Below are 17998 nucleotides of genomic sequence, written 5' to 3'. Positions count from 1 at the left end.
ACAAAGGAAATTCATTCTGACAGGAGCCACATGTAAATGAAGGAAATGTCACTTTTAGAAATTGTACTTATTTAATTGTCCCTTGCAATGCAAGAAAAAGAAGTCACCTCATTGTTTTTTTTGGTTTCTTTTCCTTCCAGAAAACTCTTTGGAAAGAATCTCCTAACTTTTTTTTTTAATCACACAATGCTCTTGGAGTCTTTATTCTTGCAATCATCCACAGTGTAATTATTAGGAAATATCTTACTGGGTGTGGGTGAGTCTTTGGAAACAGTTCTTTGGTTCTGGACAACTTCATGTTGAATGATAAGAACCGGCGTAACTGGATTCCGTTGCTTGCCTGGACCAGACGACCCATTTCACCTCATCATTTCCTCTCATCCCCTGTATCACCTCTAGTTGGACAGATGACAATTGGATAAACTTTTATTTAATCATTTGCAGATTCACTAAATATCCATTAAGCAACTGTTCTCCTAGAGTTCTTTCTTGGCTTTGTGAAAAACAGGCAGAGATCTGTCATCTACCCTGCAGGGGAAACATGGCAGTACTTTAGCAAGATAGCGACACAGACGCATAATGTCTCAGAAACCATCTAAATGTATATAAAGTGGTATTTAATTGTCTCCAATGACAGGCAGTGCTTGGAATCACTGGAAAGAATGGCATACTACTGAAGACACCAGTCTTTGAAGAAATGTTAAAAGGGATAGTAGTAATCATCAAATATAAAGTTATCAGAAAGGAAATGAAGAGAGGTAGTTGAAAATTAGTCCTAGAGTAGGATCTTGGACCCCATCTTCAGAGAAGGTAAATGCTTGTTGGGTCTCATGGAATGGGGAGTGCTCACAGACAAGCAGTGATCATGAACATAGTACTCCAAATTTTAGGACATTTATAGAAATGAGAAAAAAAATTAACCACATGGTAAAAATGAATGGCATGCTTCCTTCATACACCTGTCACACCTGGACATGGTGTCTCAGGCTGCAATCCTAGCACTGAGCAAGAAAGGCAAGAGGAGTCTTATCACTAGCCTGAGCAAGATGAGATTCCCAGCCAGCCACGACTCTTCAGACCCCAGTGACATATCATTGTTAGTAAGTTCTCTTGATTAAGAGATGGAAACCATGGATGAGTGAACGACTGCAGAAGAATCTTTCTGACTTGGGCTTGTGGTGGTGGGAGAACAGGTACACACTCAGGACCTGTTGTGGCTCATGTACCCCCCTCAACACCCCTCAGTTCTCACTGAGTCAATGTGTTCAGAGTTGCCCTTGCACCAGAGCCTCACACTCACTCATGTTTGCCTACCACGTGGGTTTCTAAAGCTTGTCTTCTCCCTGAACACACTGCTGTTTTTGCATGTCTCTGCAAAAGCTAAGTCACTGTCATTTCCTAAAGTAAAACAAAGGCCTCGTTATCATCTTTGAAAAAGCCATATTGTCTGTCTGGGCATCTTTCTCCTCATACCCCTACTGTGGAAGCAATAGAATGTCTTAGACTCACTTCTTTCTAGGATATGTTCTCTTTTAGTTGATTGTAAATTGATTTTTTTTGCACCACTTTTTAAAAATTTATTTATTCTTTTTTTTCATTTTTTTCTCCTTTATTAATTTATTCTTGTTACATCTCAATGGTTATCCCATCCCTTGTATCCTCCCATTCTTCCCTCCCTCCCATTTCTCCCTTATTCCCCTCCCCTACGACTGTTCCGGAGGGGGATTACCTCCCCCTGTATATGTTCATAGGGTATCAAGTCTCTTCTTGGTAACCTGCTGTCCTTCCTCTGAGTGCCACCAGGTCTCCCCCTCCAGGGGACATGGTCAAAGGTGAGGCACCAGAGTATGTGAGAAAGTCATATCCCACTCTCCACTCTACTGTGGAGAATGTTCTGTCCATTGTCTAGATCTGGGTAGGGGTTTAAGGTTTACTGCCCGTATTGTCCTTGGCTGGTGCCTTAGTTTGAGCGAGACCCCTGGGCCCAAATCTGCCTATCATAATGTTCTACTGGTAGGCTTCTAGGACCCTCTGGATCCTTCTACTTTGCCATTCTCCCATGCTTCTCTCATCTAGAGTCCCACTAGAATGTCTTCCCCTCTGTCTCAGTTTCCTGGTAAGTGAAGGCTTTCGTGGGACATGCCCCTTGGGCTAATATGCAGATATAAGTGAGTATATACCATTTGAGTCTTTCTGCTTCTGGGTTAACCCACTCATTATGATCATTTCTAGCTCAATCCATTTATCCACAAATTTCGGGAATTCCTTGTTTTTTAATAGCTGAATAGTATTCCATAGTGTATATGTACTACAGTTTCTTTATCCATTCTTCTACTGAGGGACACTTAGGCTGTTTCCATGTTCTGGCTATTATGAATAAGGCTGCTATGAACATGGTTGAGCAAATTTTCTTGTTGTGTGCTGGAGCATCTTCTGGGTATATTCCAAGGAGTGGAATAGCTGGGTCTTGAGGAAGCCCTATTCTCATTTTTCTGAGATAGCACCAGATAGATTTCCAAAGTGGTTGTACTAGTTTGCATTCCCACCAGCAATGAAGGAGTGTTCCTCTCTCCCCACATCCTCGCCAGCATGTGGTGTTGCTTGAATTTTTGATCTTAGCCATTCTGATGGGTGTAAGATGGAATCTCAGAGTTGTTTTGATTTGCATTTCCCTGATGATTAAGGAGGTTGAGCATTTCTTTAAGTGTTTCTCAGCCATTTGATATTCCTCCGTTGAGAATTCTCTGTTTAGTTCCATGCCCCATTTCTTAATTGGGTTATTTGGTTTGGTGGTGTTTAATTTCTTGAGTTCTTTATATATTTTGGATATTAGACCTTTGTCAGATGTAGGGTTGGTGAAGATCTTTTCCCAGTTTGTAGGCTGTTGCTTTGTTCTCTTGACAGTGTCTCCTGCCTTACAGAAGCTTCTCAGCCTCATGAGGTCCCATTTATTAATTGTTGACATTAATGCCTGGGCTGTTGGTGTTCTGTTCAGGAAGTTGTCTCCTGTGCCAATATGTTCCAGGCTCTTCCCCACTTTTTCTTCTAAGTGACTTAGTGTCTCTGGTTTTATGTTGAGGTCTTTAATCCACTTGGATTTGAGTTTTGTACAAGGTGACAAATATGGTTCCAGTTGCATTTTTTTACACATAGACATCCAGTTAGACCAGCACCATTTGTTGAAGATGCTATCCTTTTTCCATTGAATGGATTTGGCTTCTTTGTCGAAAATCAAGTGACCATATGTGTGTGGATTCATATCTGGGTCTTCGATTCGATTCCACTGATCAACCAGCCTGTTGCTGTGCCAGTACCATGCTGTTTTAATTACTATTGCTTTATAGTACAGTTTGAGATCAGGTATGGAGACTCCTCCGGAGCAACTTTTATTGTACAAGATTGTTTTAGCTATTCTGGGCTTTTTGTTTTTCCATATGAAGTTCAGAATTGAACTTTCAATGTCTTTAAAAAAATGTGTAGGTATTTTGATAGGGATTGCATTGAATCTGTAGATTGCTTTTGGTAGGATGGCCATTTTTATTATGTTAATTCTCCCGATCCATGAGCAAGGAAGATCATTCCATCTTCTCATGTCATATTCAATCTCTTTCTTTAGAGTTTTGAAATTTTTTTCAAACAAGTCCTTCACTTGCTTAGTTAGAGTAACTCCTAAGTACTTTATATTGCTTGTGGCTAATGTGAAGGGTGTAGTTTTCCTAATTTCTTCCTCTGCAAGCTTGTCATTTGTGTATAGGAAGGCTACAGACTTTTTGGAGTTAATTTTGTATCCAGCCAATTTGCTGAAGGTGTTTATCAGCTGTAGGAGTTCTCTGGTGGAATTTTGAGGGTCACTTATGTAGGCTATCATATCATCTGCAAATAGGGATAATTTGACTTCCTCCTTTCCCATTTGAATACCCTTGATCTCTTTTTGTTGTCTTATTGCTCTGGCTAGAACTTCGAGTACTATATTGAAGAGATATGGAGAGAGTGGGCAGCCTTGCCTTGTTCCTGATTTTAGAGGAATTTCCTTGAGTATCTCACCATTTACTTTGATTTTGGCTATTGGTTTCCTATATATAGCCTTTATTATGTTGAGGAAAGTGCCTTGTATTCCCAATCTCTCTAAAACTTTAAATATGAATGGGTGTTGGATTTTATCAAATGCTTTCTCTGCATCTAAAGAGATGATCATGTGTTTTTTTATTTTCAGTTTGTTTATGTGGTGGATTACATTGATGGATTTCCATATATTAAACCATCCCTGCATGCCTAGAATGAAGCCTACTTGGTCATGATGAATGATATCTTTGATGTGCTCTTGTATTCATTTTGCAAGTATTTTATTTAGTATTTTTGCATCGATGTTCATCAGAGAAATTGGTCTGAAATTCTCTTTCTTTGTTGAGTCTTTGTTAGGTTTAGGTATCAATGAAACTATGGCCTCATAAAATGAATTTGGTAATGTTCCATCCCTTTCTATCTTTTGGAGTAGCTTGAAGAGTATCGGTATTAGCTCGCCCTTGAAGGTCTGGTAGAATTCTGCACTGAAACCATCTGGCCCTGGGCTTTTTTTGGTTGGGAGACTATCAATGATCGCTTCAGTTTCTGTAGGGGAAATGGGACTATTTAGCTTGTTTATCTGTTCTTCACTCAACTTTGGCAAGTGAAATTGATCAAGAAAGTCATCTATTTCCCTTAGATTTTCAAATTTTGTGGCATATATGCCTTCAAAGTAGGATCTTATGATTCTTTGTATTTCTTCAGTGTCTGTTGTTATGTCTCCCTTTTCATTTCTGATTTTGTTGATTTCAATACTGTCTCTCTGCCTTTTAGTTAGTTTGGCAAAAGGTCTGTCTATCTTGTTGATTTTCTTCAAAGAACCAGCTCTTGGTTTTGTTGATTCTTTGGACTGTTTTCTTAGTTTCTAATTTGTTAATTTCACCCCTGAGTTTGATTATTTCCAGATGTCTACTCCTTTTGGGTGTTTCTGCTTCTTTTTTTTCTAGGGCTTCCAGTTGTGTCGTTAAGGTGTTTATGTGCGATGCTTCCAATTTCTTTTTAAAGGCACTTAGTGCTATGAATTTTCCTCTTAGCACTGCTTTCAATGTATCCCACAAATTTGGGTATGTTGTTCCTTCATTTTCATTGAATTTCAGAAACTCCTTGATTTCTTTCTTTATTTCTTCCCTGACCCAGGTATCATTTAGCAGAGAGTTGTTTAGTTTCCACATACGTGTAGGCTTTTTGTTATTTCTGTTGTTGTTGAATTGCAGCCTAAGCCCAAGATGATCTGATAGGATACAAGGTATTATTTCAATCCTCTTGTATCTGTTGAGGCTTGCTTTGTGAACTACGATGTGATCAATTTTGAAGAAGGTTCCATGGGGTGCAGAGAAGAAGGTATATTCTTTCTTGTTTGGGTGAAAGGTTCTATAGATATCTGTTAGATCCATTTGACCCATGGCATTGGTTAATGATGTTATTTCTTGGCTTAGTTTCTGTTTCAATGACTTGTCCTTCAGAGAGAGTGGGGTGTTGAAGTCTCCCACTATTATTGTGTGGGGATCGATGTGTGGTTTAAGTCGTTTTAGCAGATCTTTTACAAATGTGGGTGTCCTTGTATTGGGGGCGTAGATGTTCAGGATTGTGATGTCATCTTGATTGACTTTAGCTTTGATGAGTATGAAGTGTCCATCCTCATCCCTTTTGATTAATCTTGGTTGAAAGTATATTTTGTTCGATATTATAATGGCTACGCCTGCTTGCTTCTTGTGACCATTTGCTTGGAATATTTTTTCCAACCTTTTATCCTTAGGTAATGCCTATCATTATGGGTGAGATGTGTTTCTTGGATGCAGAAGAATGTTGGATCCTGTTTATGCACCCATTCAGTTAGTCTGTGTCTTTTTATTGGAGAATTGAGACCATTGATGTTGAGAGATATTAATGACTAGTTACTATTAAGAGTCTTAATTTTGGTGTTGGTTCCAGTCGAGCGTTTGTGTAGTTGTGTTTTTGCCATGGTATAGTTATCTATTTCCTGAGTAGTTTTGGTTGTAGCTTGACCCTTTGGGATGGAGTTTTCCTTCTAGTACCTTCTGTAAAGCTTGATTTGTGGATAGGTACTGTTTGAATTTGGTTTTGTCATGGAATATTTTGTTTTCTCCATCAATGTTTATTGATAGTTTTGCTGGGTAAAGTAGTCTGGCCTGGCATCTGTGGTCTCTTAGGGTTTGCAGGATCTCTGTCCAGGCCCTTCTGGCTTTGATGGTCTCTGCTGAGAAGTCGGGTGTAATTCTGATAGGTTTGCCATTAAATGTTATTTGGCCCTTTTCCCTTACAGCTTTTAATATTTTTTCTTTGTTCTGTATGTTTTGTGTTTGATTATTATGTGACGGGCAGTTTTTCTTTTCTGGTCAATTCTATTTGGTGTTCTGTATGCCTCTTGTATGTTTATAGGCATCTCTTTCTTTAGATTGGAGAAATTCTCTTCTATGATTTTGTTGAGAAGAGTTTCTGGGCCTTGGAGTCTGATATCTTCTCTTTCTTCAATGCCTATTATCCTCAGATTTCTTCTTTTCATGGTGTCCTTAATTTCTTGGATGTTTTGTGTCAGGAGTTTTCCAGATTTGGCATTTTCTTTAATGGTTGCTTCAAGATCTGTTATTGTATCTTCTAGACTTGAGATCCGTTCTTCCATCTCTTGGATTCTGTTGGAAAAGCTCAGCACTGTGTCATTCACCTTCTTCTCTGAGGCCTCACATTCTCGTTTTTCTTCTGTCTATGTGTTTATCATGGAATCCATTTTCATCTTCATATCTTGAATGGATTTTTTTATTTCTTTCATCTGGTTGTTTACATTTTCCTGAAAATTTTTCAGTTCCACTCTATGTGCTTCTTTTATGTCTCGCACCTGCTTGGCTGCGTCTTCCTGCATCTGATTTCTAATTTTATTTGTTTCCTCCGTTATCATCCTCATTACCAAGGATTTGAGGTCATTTTCTTGTGTTTCTGTTGTATTTGAGTTCTCTGGGTTGTTTTCTTTGGGATAGCTGGGAATTGGAGACGCCATGTTGTTCTGGGGGTTTTTGCGTATGCTTTTACGCTGTGCTTTAGACATCTTGCCATCTCTGTTTTTGTTGGGTAACTTCCAGAGTTGAGTGGAGGGAGTCTGATGATAGATTCACTTGTTTTCTCACAATCTCTGTAGGCTGGAAGCCCTGATACTTCACTGGTGTGGATGGCAGGAGGTTAGCCCTGTAGTTTTGGGCTCTCACAGCCAGTGATCCTCAGTTCCCCTTTGCTGTGGGTCCTGCAATCATTCTGGGTCTCTGAATGATCGTTGGATCAGGCCAAGGTATCCACAACCTTTTGGGTCCCCTGCCAAGTCCAGCCAGGGATACTGGGCCCGAACCACGCGTCGAGCTTAGCTAGTTTCTCAGGGCCTGAACCGTCTGCCACAGAGGAGAACTGTGACTGCACTGAGCAATCGCCTAGGGTGGAAGTGAGCTCTCCACCCAGCCTGCGTCACAGCAGGAGAACTGCGACTGCACTGAGCAAGCACCTAGGGTGGAAGTGAGCGCTCCGCCCAGCTTGCGTCACAGCAGGGAAACTGCGACTGCGCTGAGCAAGCACCTAGGGTAGAAGTGAGCACTCTGCCCAGCTTGCGTCACAGTAGGAAAACTGCGGCTGCGCTGAGCAAGCACTTAGGGTAGAACTGAGCGCTCCGCCCAGCTTGTGTCACAGAGGAAAACTGCGGCTGTGCTGAGCTGGAGCCTAGGGTGGAAGTTAGCACTCTGCCCAACCTGTGTCACAGCAGGGGAGCTGTGCCTCGGGCAGAATTGCTTGCTGAGCTGAGCCAGCTTCTCCACGGCACAGCTCACTGAGCAAACCCAGGACTCTGGGGCTGAACTGTCTGCTGAGTCTAGTTTGGGTCTCAAGGCACCACACAACCCAAATCCTGTCCAGAGTCCCCTCTCCCGCAGCAACTCCCACCGTCCACCACACCAATCGCCTCCACTGGAAGGCTTTGAGCTGCAAACCTCAGCTACCGCCGCTGGTGCCGCTGATGCTGCTGGTGGCACTGCTGTCTCTGCTGCTGCTGCTCTGATCCGAGAAAGTCCTCGCTCCTCCCGTGTGCAGGGGCAAGCAGGTCCTCCGCACCCTGATCCCTCCGAACCGTGGAGCACTTCTGCTGCCATGGTGTGGGGACCTTGGCGTTCCTGGCTCAGAAATCTGTGCAATTCCCTGAATTGTTCACTGGAGCTTTCAAACACGGTCCATACTGCTCGCCGCCATCTTGGATCTCCTCTGTAAATTGATTTTGAATGCTGGGATTTTTGTGGGGAGTAGAGCCTCCCATACTCCCTCCATGACCTATATCTTATTAGAAACAACACTATTATAATCTAAATGCCCCCCAGTACCCTGTGGAATTTCAAAGATATCAAGCGGTTGACTTTAGGATTTCTCTCTGTACACATCACAATCTCTATTATGTTTAATGGCCAATTGTAAGAACTCAGTTTAAAGCAAGACTCAGTTCCATTAGCGGAGTCAACTTTTTGAACTTTTTGAACAGGACAGTCTTAAATAGATCTTTGATAAGAGGAGGAAACTAATGCAAAATTAAGGATAAACTTTGTTGCTTACATTTTTTAAAATATAGAAGGCATTTGGGCACAATGTGATTGAATAATATCTTATAACTTAAGCTGAAAACCTCATAGTTTTGAAGTCAATGAAATATAAGACATGTCTTTAGCATATGATGTCCCAAACATAACACTGTTAATGCAATCTCATGTAAAAATAAAACCAACCCTCCAGTTGAGGTTGGTACATACTAATGAGCTTTGAAATCTTTTTAGTATGTTAGCTATCTATGTGTGTCCATCAACTGAAAAATGCAAATATTGGTTATAAGCTAATTGTTTAATCTTAGACATAGGCAGTTATAGCACCCAGGAGGATGAGCAAATAAACCAAAAGCCATTCTTTTAGAGAAAAATAAAAGGCAGTTCACTAACTCATGCAAGAAGATGGATGGTTATGCTCTCTGTGGACATAGAAACTCATCATCCAACTAAGGAAAACATACAAGAATAAATAATCCACACTCCAAAATCTGATGTAAGGCAAGAGCTGACTTATATTATTACTGAAGTCTGCTGCACTTTTGAAAGGAACATTTTGCGAACAATTGCTTGTTTCTGGAAATATAATAAAAAAAAGTCTAAGCTTTATAAAACATTTATATGAAAACATTGACCTATACGGGAAGAAAAAAAGCAGCATTTATTGTGTAATGCCATCAGGTGGTAATTCAATTTCCTGTTAACTGAACTTGAAGTATTCTCTTTCAGGTCATAGATTGGTGTCGCTTATCATATAAATTGGTCAATAAGATTTACAAATAGTACTTTTAGTGCTTGGTTTTCTGGTCCTATCTCTAGCAAAGAAAATCAATTTAATTCCACGGGCTGGCTTTCTCCTTAAAATTCATGTGATTTGAATATGATTGACAGGGCATGGCATCATTATGCAGACTGTTAGATGGACCGATTATACTTATGAATACAAGAGTAGAGTGAATGAAAGTAATATGTAATTGATTCTATACTTGGTCTGACTAGTCATTAACAGTATGAATGTAGCACAGTCACTCCTCAAATAGAAAATGATGAGAGCCACGTATATGTACTCTCATATTTGTTTTAAAATTCATTATGCTAATATTTTTTTCACAGAATGTTTTAGCCCCATTTGTTTTGCCAAGCATAAGTCTGATTGAATCTATGTAAATAGCTCTACTACTTTGAGTATTTATTAGGTATTCTATTCACACATTTTTCAAGTTATACTTTTGGAAATGACGAGGGGATCATTTGTGTACTCCCTTAAAGGCAGCCTTTTACACTACCTTCCTTTTCTATGTAGTTCAGATTAATTTCCCAGGATAAATTGGGATGGGGGAAGTACAGGGCTTCAAAACAAGAGCTGATTTATCAGCTGATTGATTTCAGAAACAGATGAACAGAAAAGGTTCCATTTGTCTTGCCACACTTGAGTCTGATGAGACACAAAAGGGCCTGCCCCCTCATTTTCCACACCTTTTCAAGGAGCTGCATTTGAAATGTTGATTAAATGTACAAATTGCATTTCTGTTCTCTTGGCTTTCATCAGGGAAATGAGAGCAGTGCTCAAAGGCTGCCTTTCCTTCCTTGAATGTGATGGTAGACACTCTGGGGAGGGGGGAATCATATGACAGCTCCTAGAGACTTATAATGCTGATTCTATAACCTCTATACCTGACCTTTCCTGTGTCCACAATGTCTTGCCAGACTCTAATACAAAAGAGCCAGACATTTGAATCTAGGAGCTACTGTCACACCTCAGTCTCCAAACTAGATCTTGTTGACAATGAATAAATATATTCATCTCAGATTCCTGTCTTTGTCTGACTCCAGCTTTTTATTGAATCAGCAATTGACTTATTAAGATAATAGCCCAGAGAATGCTATACTGGTAATAAAATCAATAATATCATTCTTTTCTATGCGTTCATAGTTACCTTATATCATAGTTTACAATTGATACATATGTGCAGAGCTGGGTATCCCAGAACTGCATCTGGAAAACTAAGCACTGTGATTTTTAAAAATATGTAGACAAGTGCTTTGTTATTGTTTTCCTCAAAAGAAAGGGATTGTATCATTTAAGTTGAAAAACGGAAAGAAAGGTGTTTCCCCCACATCCTCCATGGCAGTTGCAACCAACAGAATAAAGTGTGAGTGGTGCTGTGTGCCTTCCAGGCTGCACTGCAAAAGGTGCCCGGCTCATGCTCTTGGTTTTAGAAAGCTGAGCTGTTGTGTAAGTCAAACGCTGTGTGGTTGCCATGTGGTGAGAAAAGCAGAACCTGCATACGGAGAACCACTAACTCAGTGGAGAACGGGACCCCTCCAACCCTTGCACGTGATTGTCTGCCACTGCGCTGGCAGCAACTGCTGGAGTGAGATGGATTCTAGATGCCAGGCAATCGCCCCTGGCTTGCTCTTTTTCAGAATTTCTGACCAACAAAGAACATAGGAAATAACAAAACCATGGAGAAATGATTGTTACATTAAGCCGCCATGTTTTGCAGTAACCTTTTATATAGCTGTGGATAACCAGGCATTGAATGTATGCAAATTGAAGGGTCAGGTAGTGAGATTCGTTGTAAGCACATAGCACATAAACAAATACAAATCATTTCCATCTGTCTGTAGTGACCTTGGAAACATTTATTGAGAATAACCTTAACTTGTGATAGTATATCTCTCCACATTGATGTGTGGCTTTGGGCACAGAACTTGGTTCCCTAAACATGGAAGACAAGACTTTTTTCTGTATTACCCTCTTTATCTCTAAAAGTTCTTGGCAGTTATTTTAAATCTTTTGGCTATTGAGACAATTCTGAAACATATTACTTTATGACTATGGACAATTCAGTTTGCTTATTTTAGCTATAGTAAAACTTTCAAGGTAGATGCTAATCATGTAAGATAAAAATGCTCATTTATAGTAAAAGGAAGAATACGTTTACTTAAACATGCTTGAATGTGAGTTTAATGGTGAAATGAAAATAAGTATTCTATTTCCTGAAACATTGTACAGAAACCTTCCCCTTTATGTGCCGCCTATAACCTATGCTTACCTGAAAATATTTTGATAGAGAGAAATAATTGATGGCAGCAAAATAAACCCAAGATATACCTGGTAGGTTCACTGTTGGATTTTCATTAAGAACATTTTTGTCTTTATAATAAAAAAGAAGCTTATCTTTGAAATATGAATTAGCATTGTTGTACAAATCAGGTAAACAGGATCAAGAAATATTTTCATTTTCTAGTATATAATTTTCCCTTATATAAATTGAATTTTATATACAGGCATGTGGAACTGGAGAGATGATTCAGCGGTGAAGAACACTTTTGGCACATGGCATCTAGAAACCATCAGTAAATACAGTACCGAGTCATCTGATGCATTCTCTAACCTGCATGAACTGCAGGCACACATGAAACGAAAGCATACATGTAGACAGAACACCCATACACATAAAAAGTGTTAATATTAGAAAAAGTAAAGTAAGTATATAATAAAAAGTCTTCAATTCATATCCACATTCATAGATTTAGCCTCCATAATTTGACAACTGCATAACCTCTGTCTTTAATTGCTTATTATCTTTCCAAAGATGCCTGGTTCCATTACTAAGTACGCTTTCTCTTCTGTGGCTTTGAATGTGTGTGACACCTAGTAGCATGCTTGGCATAATTTCATTTGTCCCTTTTGGAGTTGCTGTTTGCCTTATCTTGAATAACTTTTTATATCCTTCTATGTTCTTACTTATAGAAACATAGTGTAGGTTGGTAAAAATGCACTAGTAGTGAACTAGTCTTCTACAGATGGACATCTAGGCTGTTTTTGAGCTTTGCCTATGTCACCCAATATTGTCATAAAAGACATGTTTAAATAGTCATATATATATATTTTTTCATAGGAAGCAGTCCTAGAAATATACCACTATAGCTAATGAATGTACAATTGTGGTTTGGACAGGTGTGTGGTTAAATCACTCTCTTTGTGGACAATGCCAATTACACTTCACTATGTAGACATACTTGTTTAACTTGTATTATAATTGATGGTCATTTATCTGGATGATAATGAATTAGACTATTCAGGCTCTATACCGTCATTCTTTCCTGATAAGCCCATAGAAAAAGACATGGGCCTGACATTTACAAAGATTATTACTCAACTCCATATTTGTGCTTTGAATATGAAATGCCCCCTCTCATTTTGTGTGGTGAGTCTTGGGGGCCATGTTATGGGCTTTGGGAAGTGATTGGATGGATCGGTAACATAATAGAAACACTAAGACATAGTGAAAAATAAGACCGAGGTGCTCATTAGAGAAAGTGGGTGTGTCCTTCAGCTACCTATACTGTCTCCTGCCCTTTCTCCTTCCTCTGCTTTCTGGTTGCCATGGGTAAGCATTCTCCTCCACCACATACTGTAACACACATGTGAGATGACTTTCTGCCTCTGCTTGGGCACAGTACAGCACTCAATTGGCCAAAGCCTTTGAATTGTCCCTCCAAGATAAATGTTTCTTCTTCTAAGGAATATCTCTCAGGGATTTGTCACAGCAACAAAAAGATGTGACCAACACACCTGCCTTTAGCTTTGAAGACTGAGACCCAGAAAGGAAAGAGATTTGCCCAAGTTCGTACAGCACATGATGACAAGACGTGGGCCCTCTGGGAGGTTGTCAGATGCCAAGATTGAAAGCAAAATGTTCTTTCTATGTTCCCACTTATGTGCGGAAGGTCCCTTAGATGCTGCAGCTCCTTCTGTGGAAAATTATATGTATCATTTTGTGACTCTTGCCAGTTATGAAGCATTGGGTTTAAAAATTCTAATTTAATTATCCATCCCAAGAGATCCATAATCTGGTCTTAAAGTGGAGCATTGCCTGTGGATATTTGCATATCTGTTTTGAAAATATAAATTGCTAAAAAGGATCATTGATAATATAGGATCTGTTTGTTTTAAATTTTTATTTCTAATGTATTCAATCAAAGAATTTTAAACTGCTATTGTTAAAGGCTAGCCTATGGTATTTGGTATATTTAAAAGAATTCTTGTGATAACTTTTGAGCCCCCTAACCATGTTCAAGTATTGTTGATTTGCTTTTGTTTTTGTTTTTGTTTTGTTTTGTTTGTTTTTGTCCCTATATCATTCTGTGCTATGTCTGCCTCTATTAAAATGCTGAATACTAATGGCGCTGAATAACACTGAAGAAATTACATCAAAAAGACAGCTGATTTGTTTTACAAATAAGGAAACCAAGTCAGGGACCCATGAAAATGATGACTTGGTCTGGACACTTGATCACTCAGAGGTGGAACTGAAGTTAGAAGCAGTCTACCTGACTGTAATTTATAACAGGAAAAAAAAATGGAACTCAATGAAGAGTCGTTACTAATAAGTAAAATGAACAATTAAGATAATGAAAGAAATTTCTCTTGAAGCCTCATATCGATTCCCCCCCAGCTTTGTGAATCTGAGAGGTCATTGTGTTGGTCAATAAAAGCACTTGATCTTAGATGCTGCAAATTTAATATACAGCATAAAATACAGGGATCGATGTCTTGATATTAGGGAAGCTTGTTTATAGGCTGTTTCTTCTCAGACTTTTCAATGAAACAGAGAGCTGCAGAAACACATGGAACCACTTTTCAAAAGCCCCATTTTACTTATACAAACATTAATGGCTAAAAGAAAGCACGGGAAGCGGTTTTATTTTGTCACCACCACCTGTTCCCACGGGTTCCTCCCCACCATGGTTCTACCCACTAAGACCTTTATTTCCTTGGAAGAAGTCGGCACAGCTTTCTGAGCCTCGTGTGAGAGGTGCTTCTCCATCATCCCTGTTCACGAACAAGGAGAGCCCGGCTGTGTCTCGCTGTTCCTTTGGGAAGCTGTGTCCAGTGAAACCAGGCCTCAGCTTGTTCAATAAGAAGGAGAATGCCAAAGTGGCCCTACAACCTGGCCAAAAGCTTAGGAATATCATAGCTGGGCACAAGCAAGTAACCACAAGAGATAAAACAAAGCAGGGTCCTGTTCCCCTGTAGTTTAGCATCCACTAAAAACGGTAGCTAATATAGCATATGCATGTGAAAGTTTATTACATAGGATACAAAGCTCCTATTTTCTGAACATATGTAGTTTGTGGTATTTTTATTGCAAAATAATTATATAATTGTATGCTTTGTGCACCACCTCATTTCACTGTATTCTCTGTCTCTCTGCTGGGGCCATTACCACTACAATGAGAACCAGGCCCACCTGTGAAATAACATCTGCGTGAACTCAGGGGTGCAGATTTTCTGCCGGCTTTGATCATACATCATCATCTTTAATATTGTCTGGCAAGAGTTTAAATATTGTTTTAGAATTAATCATTGAGATCCACGCTTGGAAGGCCTTTCTCAAATATCATATAATAGTCTCAATATTTAGTAAGGAAGCAGCAAAGCTTTTCCCCCAATCATGTTGGTTTACGGGTCTCAATTCAAATTTTACGTGCAATCTTAACTGTGCCATATTCCTGTTTTACAGAGCATTCTTATTCTTATCCTTGTTAAAACTAAGTGGTACTGATTAGCCAAAGTAAATAACTTCATTTCATTATAATAGTCTGGTAATACAGACCAAAATTTATCTCTTTGATCAAACTTGATTAGTTCTTGTAACTTATGTCAGCGAAATGTCATAATAATTCAATTAACATATAAAACCAGGAAACAAAATTTACAAAGTATTTGAAGTAATTTGGATCAAAATTTGATTTCTTCCAATCTTTTTTTTTTTTACTGCGAAATGAGGATAATCTTATTCTGTAGCGCCCCTAAATTTAAAAACTTACAAGTGTGAGATCTGGAGCTGTAAATCAAGTGGTAGCATGTGTGCTTAGCATGCACAAGGCTCTGGGGCCAACCCCAGCACTTTGAAAAAGAGTTTATGTGTGCATAAAAATGGGGGAAAATAGCAGAGTGTTTGAGGTTTATATGCGAAAATCAAAATAGTCAAATTTTTGTTTTAAACCCTCAGGGGAACAGAGACAGGCTGACCACTATGAGTTTGAGGCCAGCCTGGTCTACAAAGTGAGTACAGGACAGCCAGGGCTACACAGAGAGACCCTGTCTCAGAAAGAAACAAAACCAAACCAAACCAAACAAACAAACCCCGATAGGAGGCATCCGGTAATGTGTAGCACTGCTGATGTTTGTGAAGACTGAACACTTTAAAACTCTTAGTAGTAATTTGAAATTTTTCATGTTAGGATTGTGATTGCAATAAAATTCTCTCGGTGATGTTTTCAAGAACCTCTTTATATCCTATGATGTCTTATTCACAAGGAAAGCTGTGTCTAGCACAGCCTCTTCCTTCCCCTGTCAACTTGGATGCTCATTTTGCAGGCAATTATTTCTCGCTTTATGTCCCACCAAGGATTTGTCTTCTGCCAGGGTACCAATTATGCACATCTTATACAATAATCTGTCACACTTGGACCTGACCAGTGCCCTTGGAAGAGTTCAATGGTAGTGAAATTCCTTTCTCTGGTGTCACCTTCCTGCGTAGGTGGCCTGCTCTAAGAAGCTATGGTCCCTGGAATCTTTTACAATGGAGCATTTATGTCATCTACATTTCTTAGCTTGCCTGTCTCCAGGCCCCAAAACTAATATCTAAAATAAATAAAGCGCCAGTTGTGTGAAGAGTAAATAGTGCTTCACTTACCCTCTTCTCCTTTCTTTTGCATTTACAGATGTCATCCATACTGTAGGACCCATAGCCAGAGGTCACATTAATGGTTCCCACAAGGAAGACCTTGCTAATTGCTATCAATCATCTTTGAAGCTTGTGAAAGAAAATAACCTCCGATCAGTTGTAAGTACCTCAGAGGTTTTTGTTGTTGTTGTTGTTTTTGGAGGGAGTGCTTGTTTGCCTTTTGTTTTTGTTTTCTTGTTACATGCCTTCTCAGGCTTTATGCAAGAAAACAGCCAGTGCTGAGCTTATCATACTCTGGGACACTTCTTTCACATTGGCAGTGTGCGCACATGGTTACCGCGTCAGCGTAAGCCGAAGCCCTTGTGTCTGTCTATGCGTGCCTGTATCTGCATAAGTCTCTGCAGAGTCAGTTCACATTCCGAAGCTTACTCCATGCATTTTCCCTGAACACTGTTATTCTTTCGGGCTCGTTTTCCTCCCCATAACCTGATAACCTGTAGTTAAGGCTGTCACACCCTTGTCTATCAGGTTAGACCGAGGAAATTCAGAAAATGTGTGTCTCATCTCTTTTCTCAACATTGTTCAGAGAGAAAGCTGGCTTTAGAAGTATTTATCTGTTTTTCTTTTTCTCAGCATTCCCTGACTTTATTAGATCTCAATTATGCCAGAAAAACAGAACTCTGAGCATTATACATTATAAATACCCAAAACTAAATTAATTTGCCCTGGAATAAGTTAATTTGGCTACGACCTTTGATGTTGTTAAGTCCATAGAGATTAAACCTTGCCGAAGGTGTAGGGTGGGCAAAAGTTACACTTTTTGAGATCTCATCAGGTTAACTAGACCTCAGCATTGCTTGGGAATTCACACAAGTGGTGGTTGTACAGCTTGCGAGAACTTAAATGGAGCATGCATATGGAAAGCCACAGGTGATTAGCATGGCTGTAATTATAGAGTCTTTTTTCTTTTCATTGTACCATGGCAAGGTTTGCTTGCTATAAGGAGATATTTCACAAGCCAATTATACCTTATAATACTTGCATAATATTGACATACATGTATTTATGTATCTATATAATTTATGTAACCTTTTTATTTAAAAAAAGTTTGTTTGTAAATTAATCAGTACCTAAAGCCTCATAATGTGTGTGTGTGTGTGTGTGTGTGTGTGTGTGTGTGTGTGTGTGTATGTGTGTGATGTGCATACAGGTATCTGCATCCATGAGTGTGATGTGTGGGCCATAGGTCAACAGTAGGGTGTCTTCCTCTTATTTTTTGAAAGCAATTCTCTTACTCAGATTGGCTAACTGGGATCCTCCTCCCCAGTACTACAGTTATAGTCTGTTCTGGTTTCCTTTCTGCTGCTGTGGTAAGATATTCTAAACAAAAACTCCTTAGTGGAGAAAGAGGGGTTTGGACCTATGAATGCAGCATCAATGGAAGTCATGGCATGAACTCAAGCAGGAAGTTGAAAGCAGAAACCATAGAGGACCGCTGCTTTCTGGTTCACTCACAGGCTTTTGCTTAGCTAGCTTTCTTATATAGCCCCAGGACTACAGAGTCATGCTATGTACAGCAGGCTGCCTTCCTATTACAAATAGCAATAAAGACAGTCCCTGACAGAAATGCTCATGGGCCAATCTGGTCTTACA

At 39.5% G+C, this 17998-nt stretch overlaps 1 protein-coding gene across 5 annotated transcripts in view; it reads left to right on the top strand.

Annotated features, from left to right (window-relative positions):
- The window catches only part of MACROD2 (mono-ADP ribosylhydrolase 2), a 1913815-nt gene that overhangs the window by 1103261 nt on the left and 792556 nt on the right, over positions 1 to 17998 (top strand). For all 5 annotated transcript variants that reach the window (XM_084774709.1, XM_084774708.1, XM_084774707.1 and 2 more), the window contains exon 6: positions 16383 to 16504. In XM_084774709.1, the coding sequence (XP_084630835.1) occupies positions 16383 to 16504 (122 nt within the window). The remainder of the gene's footprint in view (positions 1 to 16382; positions 16505 to 17998) is intronic.

Source organism: Acomys minous (genome assembly GCF_964271855.1).
Source record: "Acomys minous genome assembly, chromosome: 3".
Lineage (NCBI taxonomy): Eukaryota > Metazoa > Chordata > Mammalia > Rodentia > Muridae > Acomys > Acomys minous.
The sequence above is the reverse complement of the archived record's forward strand: the minus strand, read 5'-3'. Positions and strand labels throughout refer to the sequence as shown.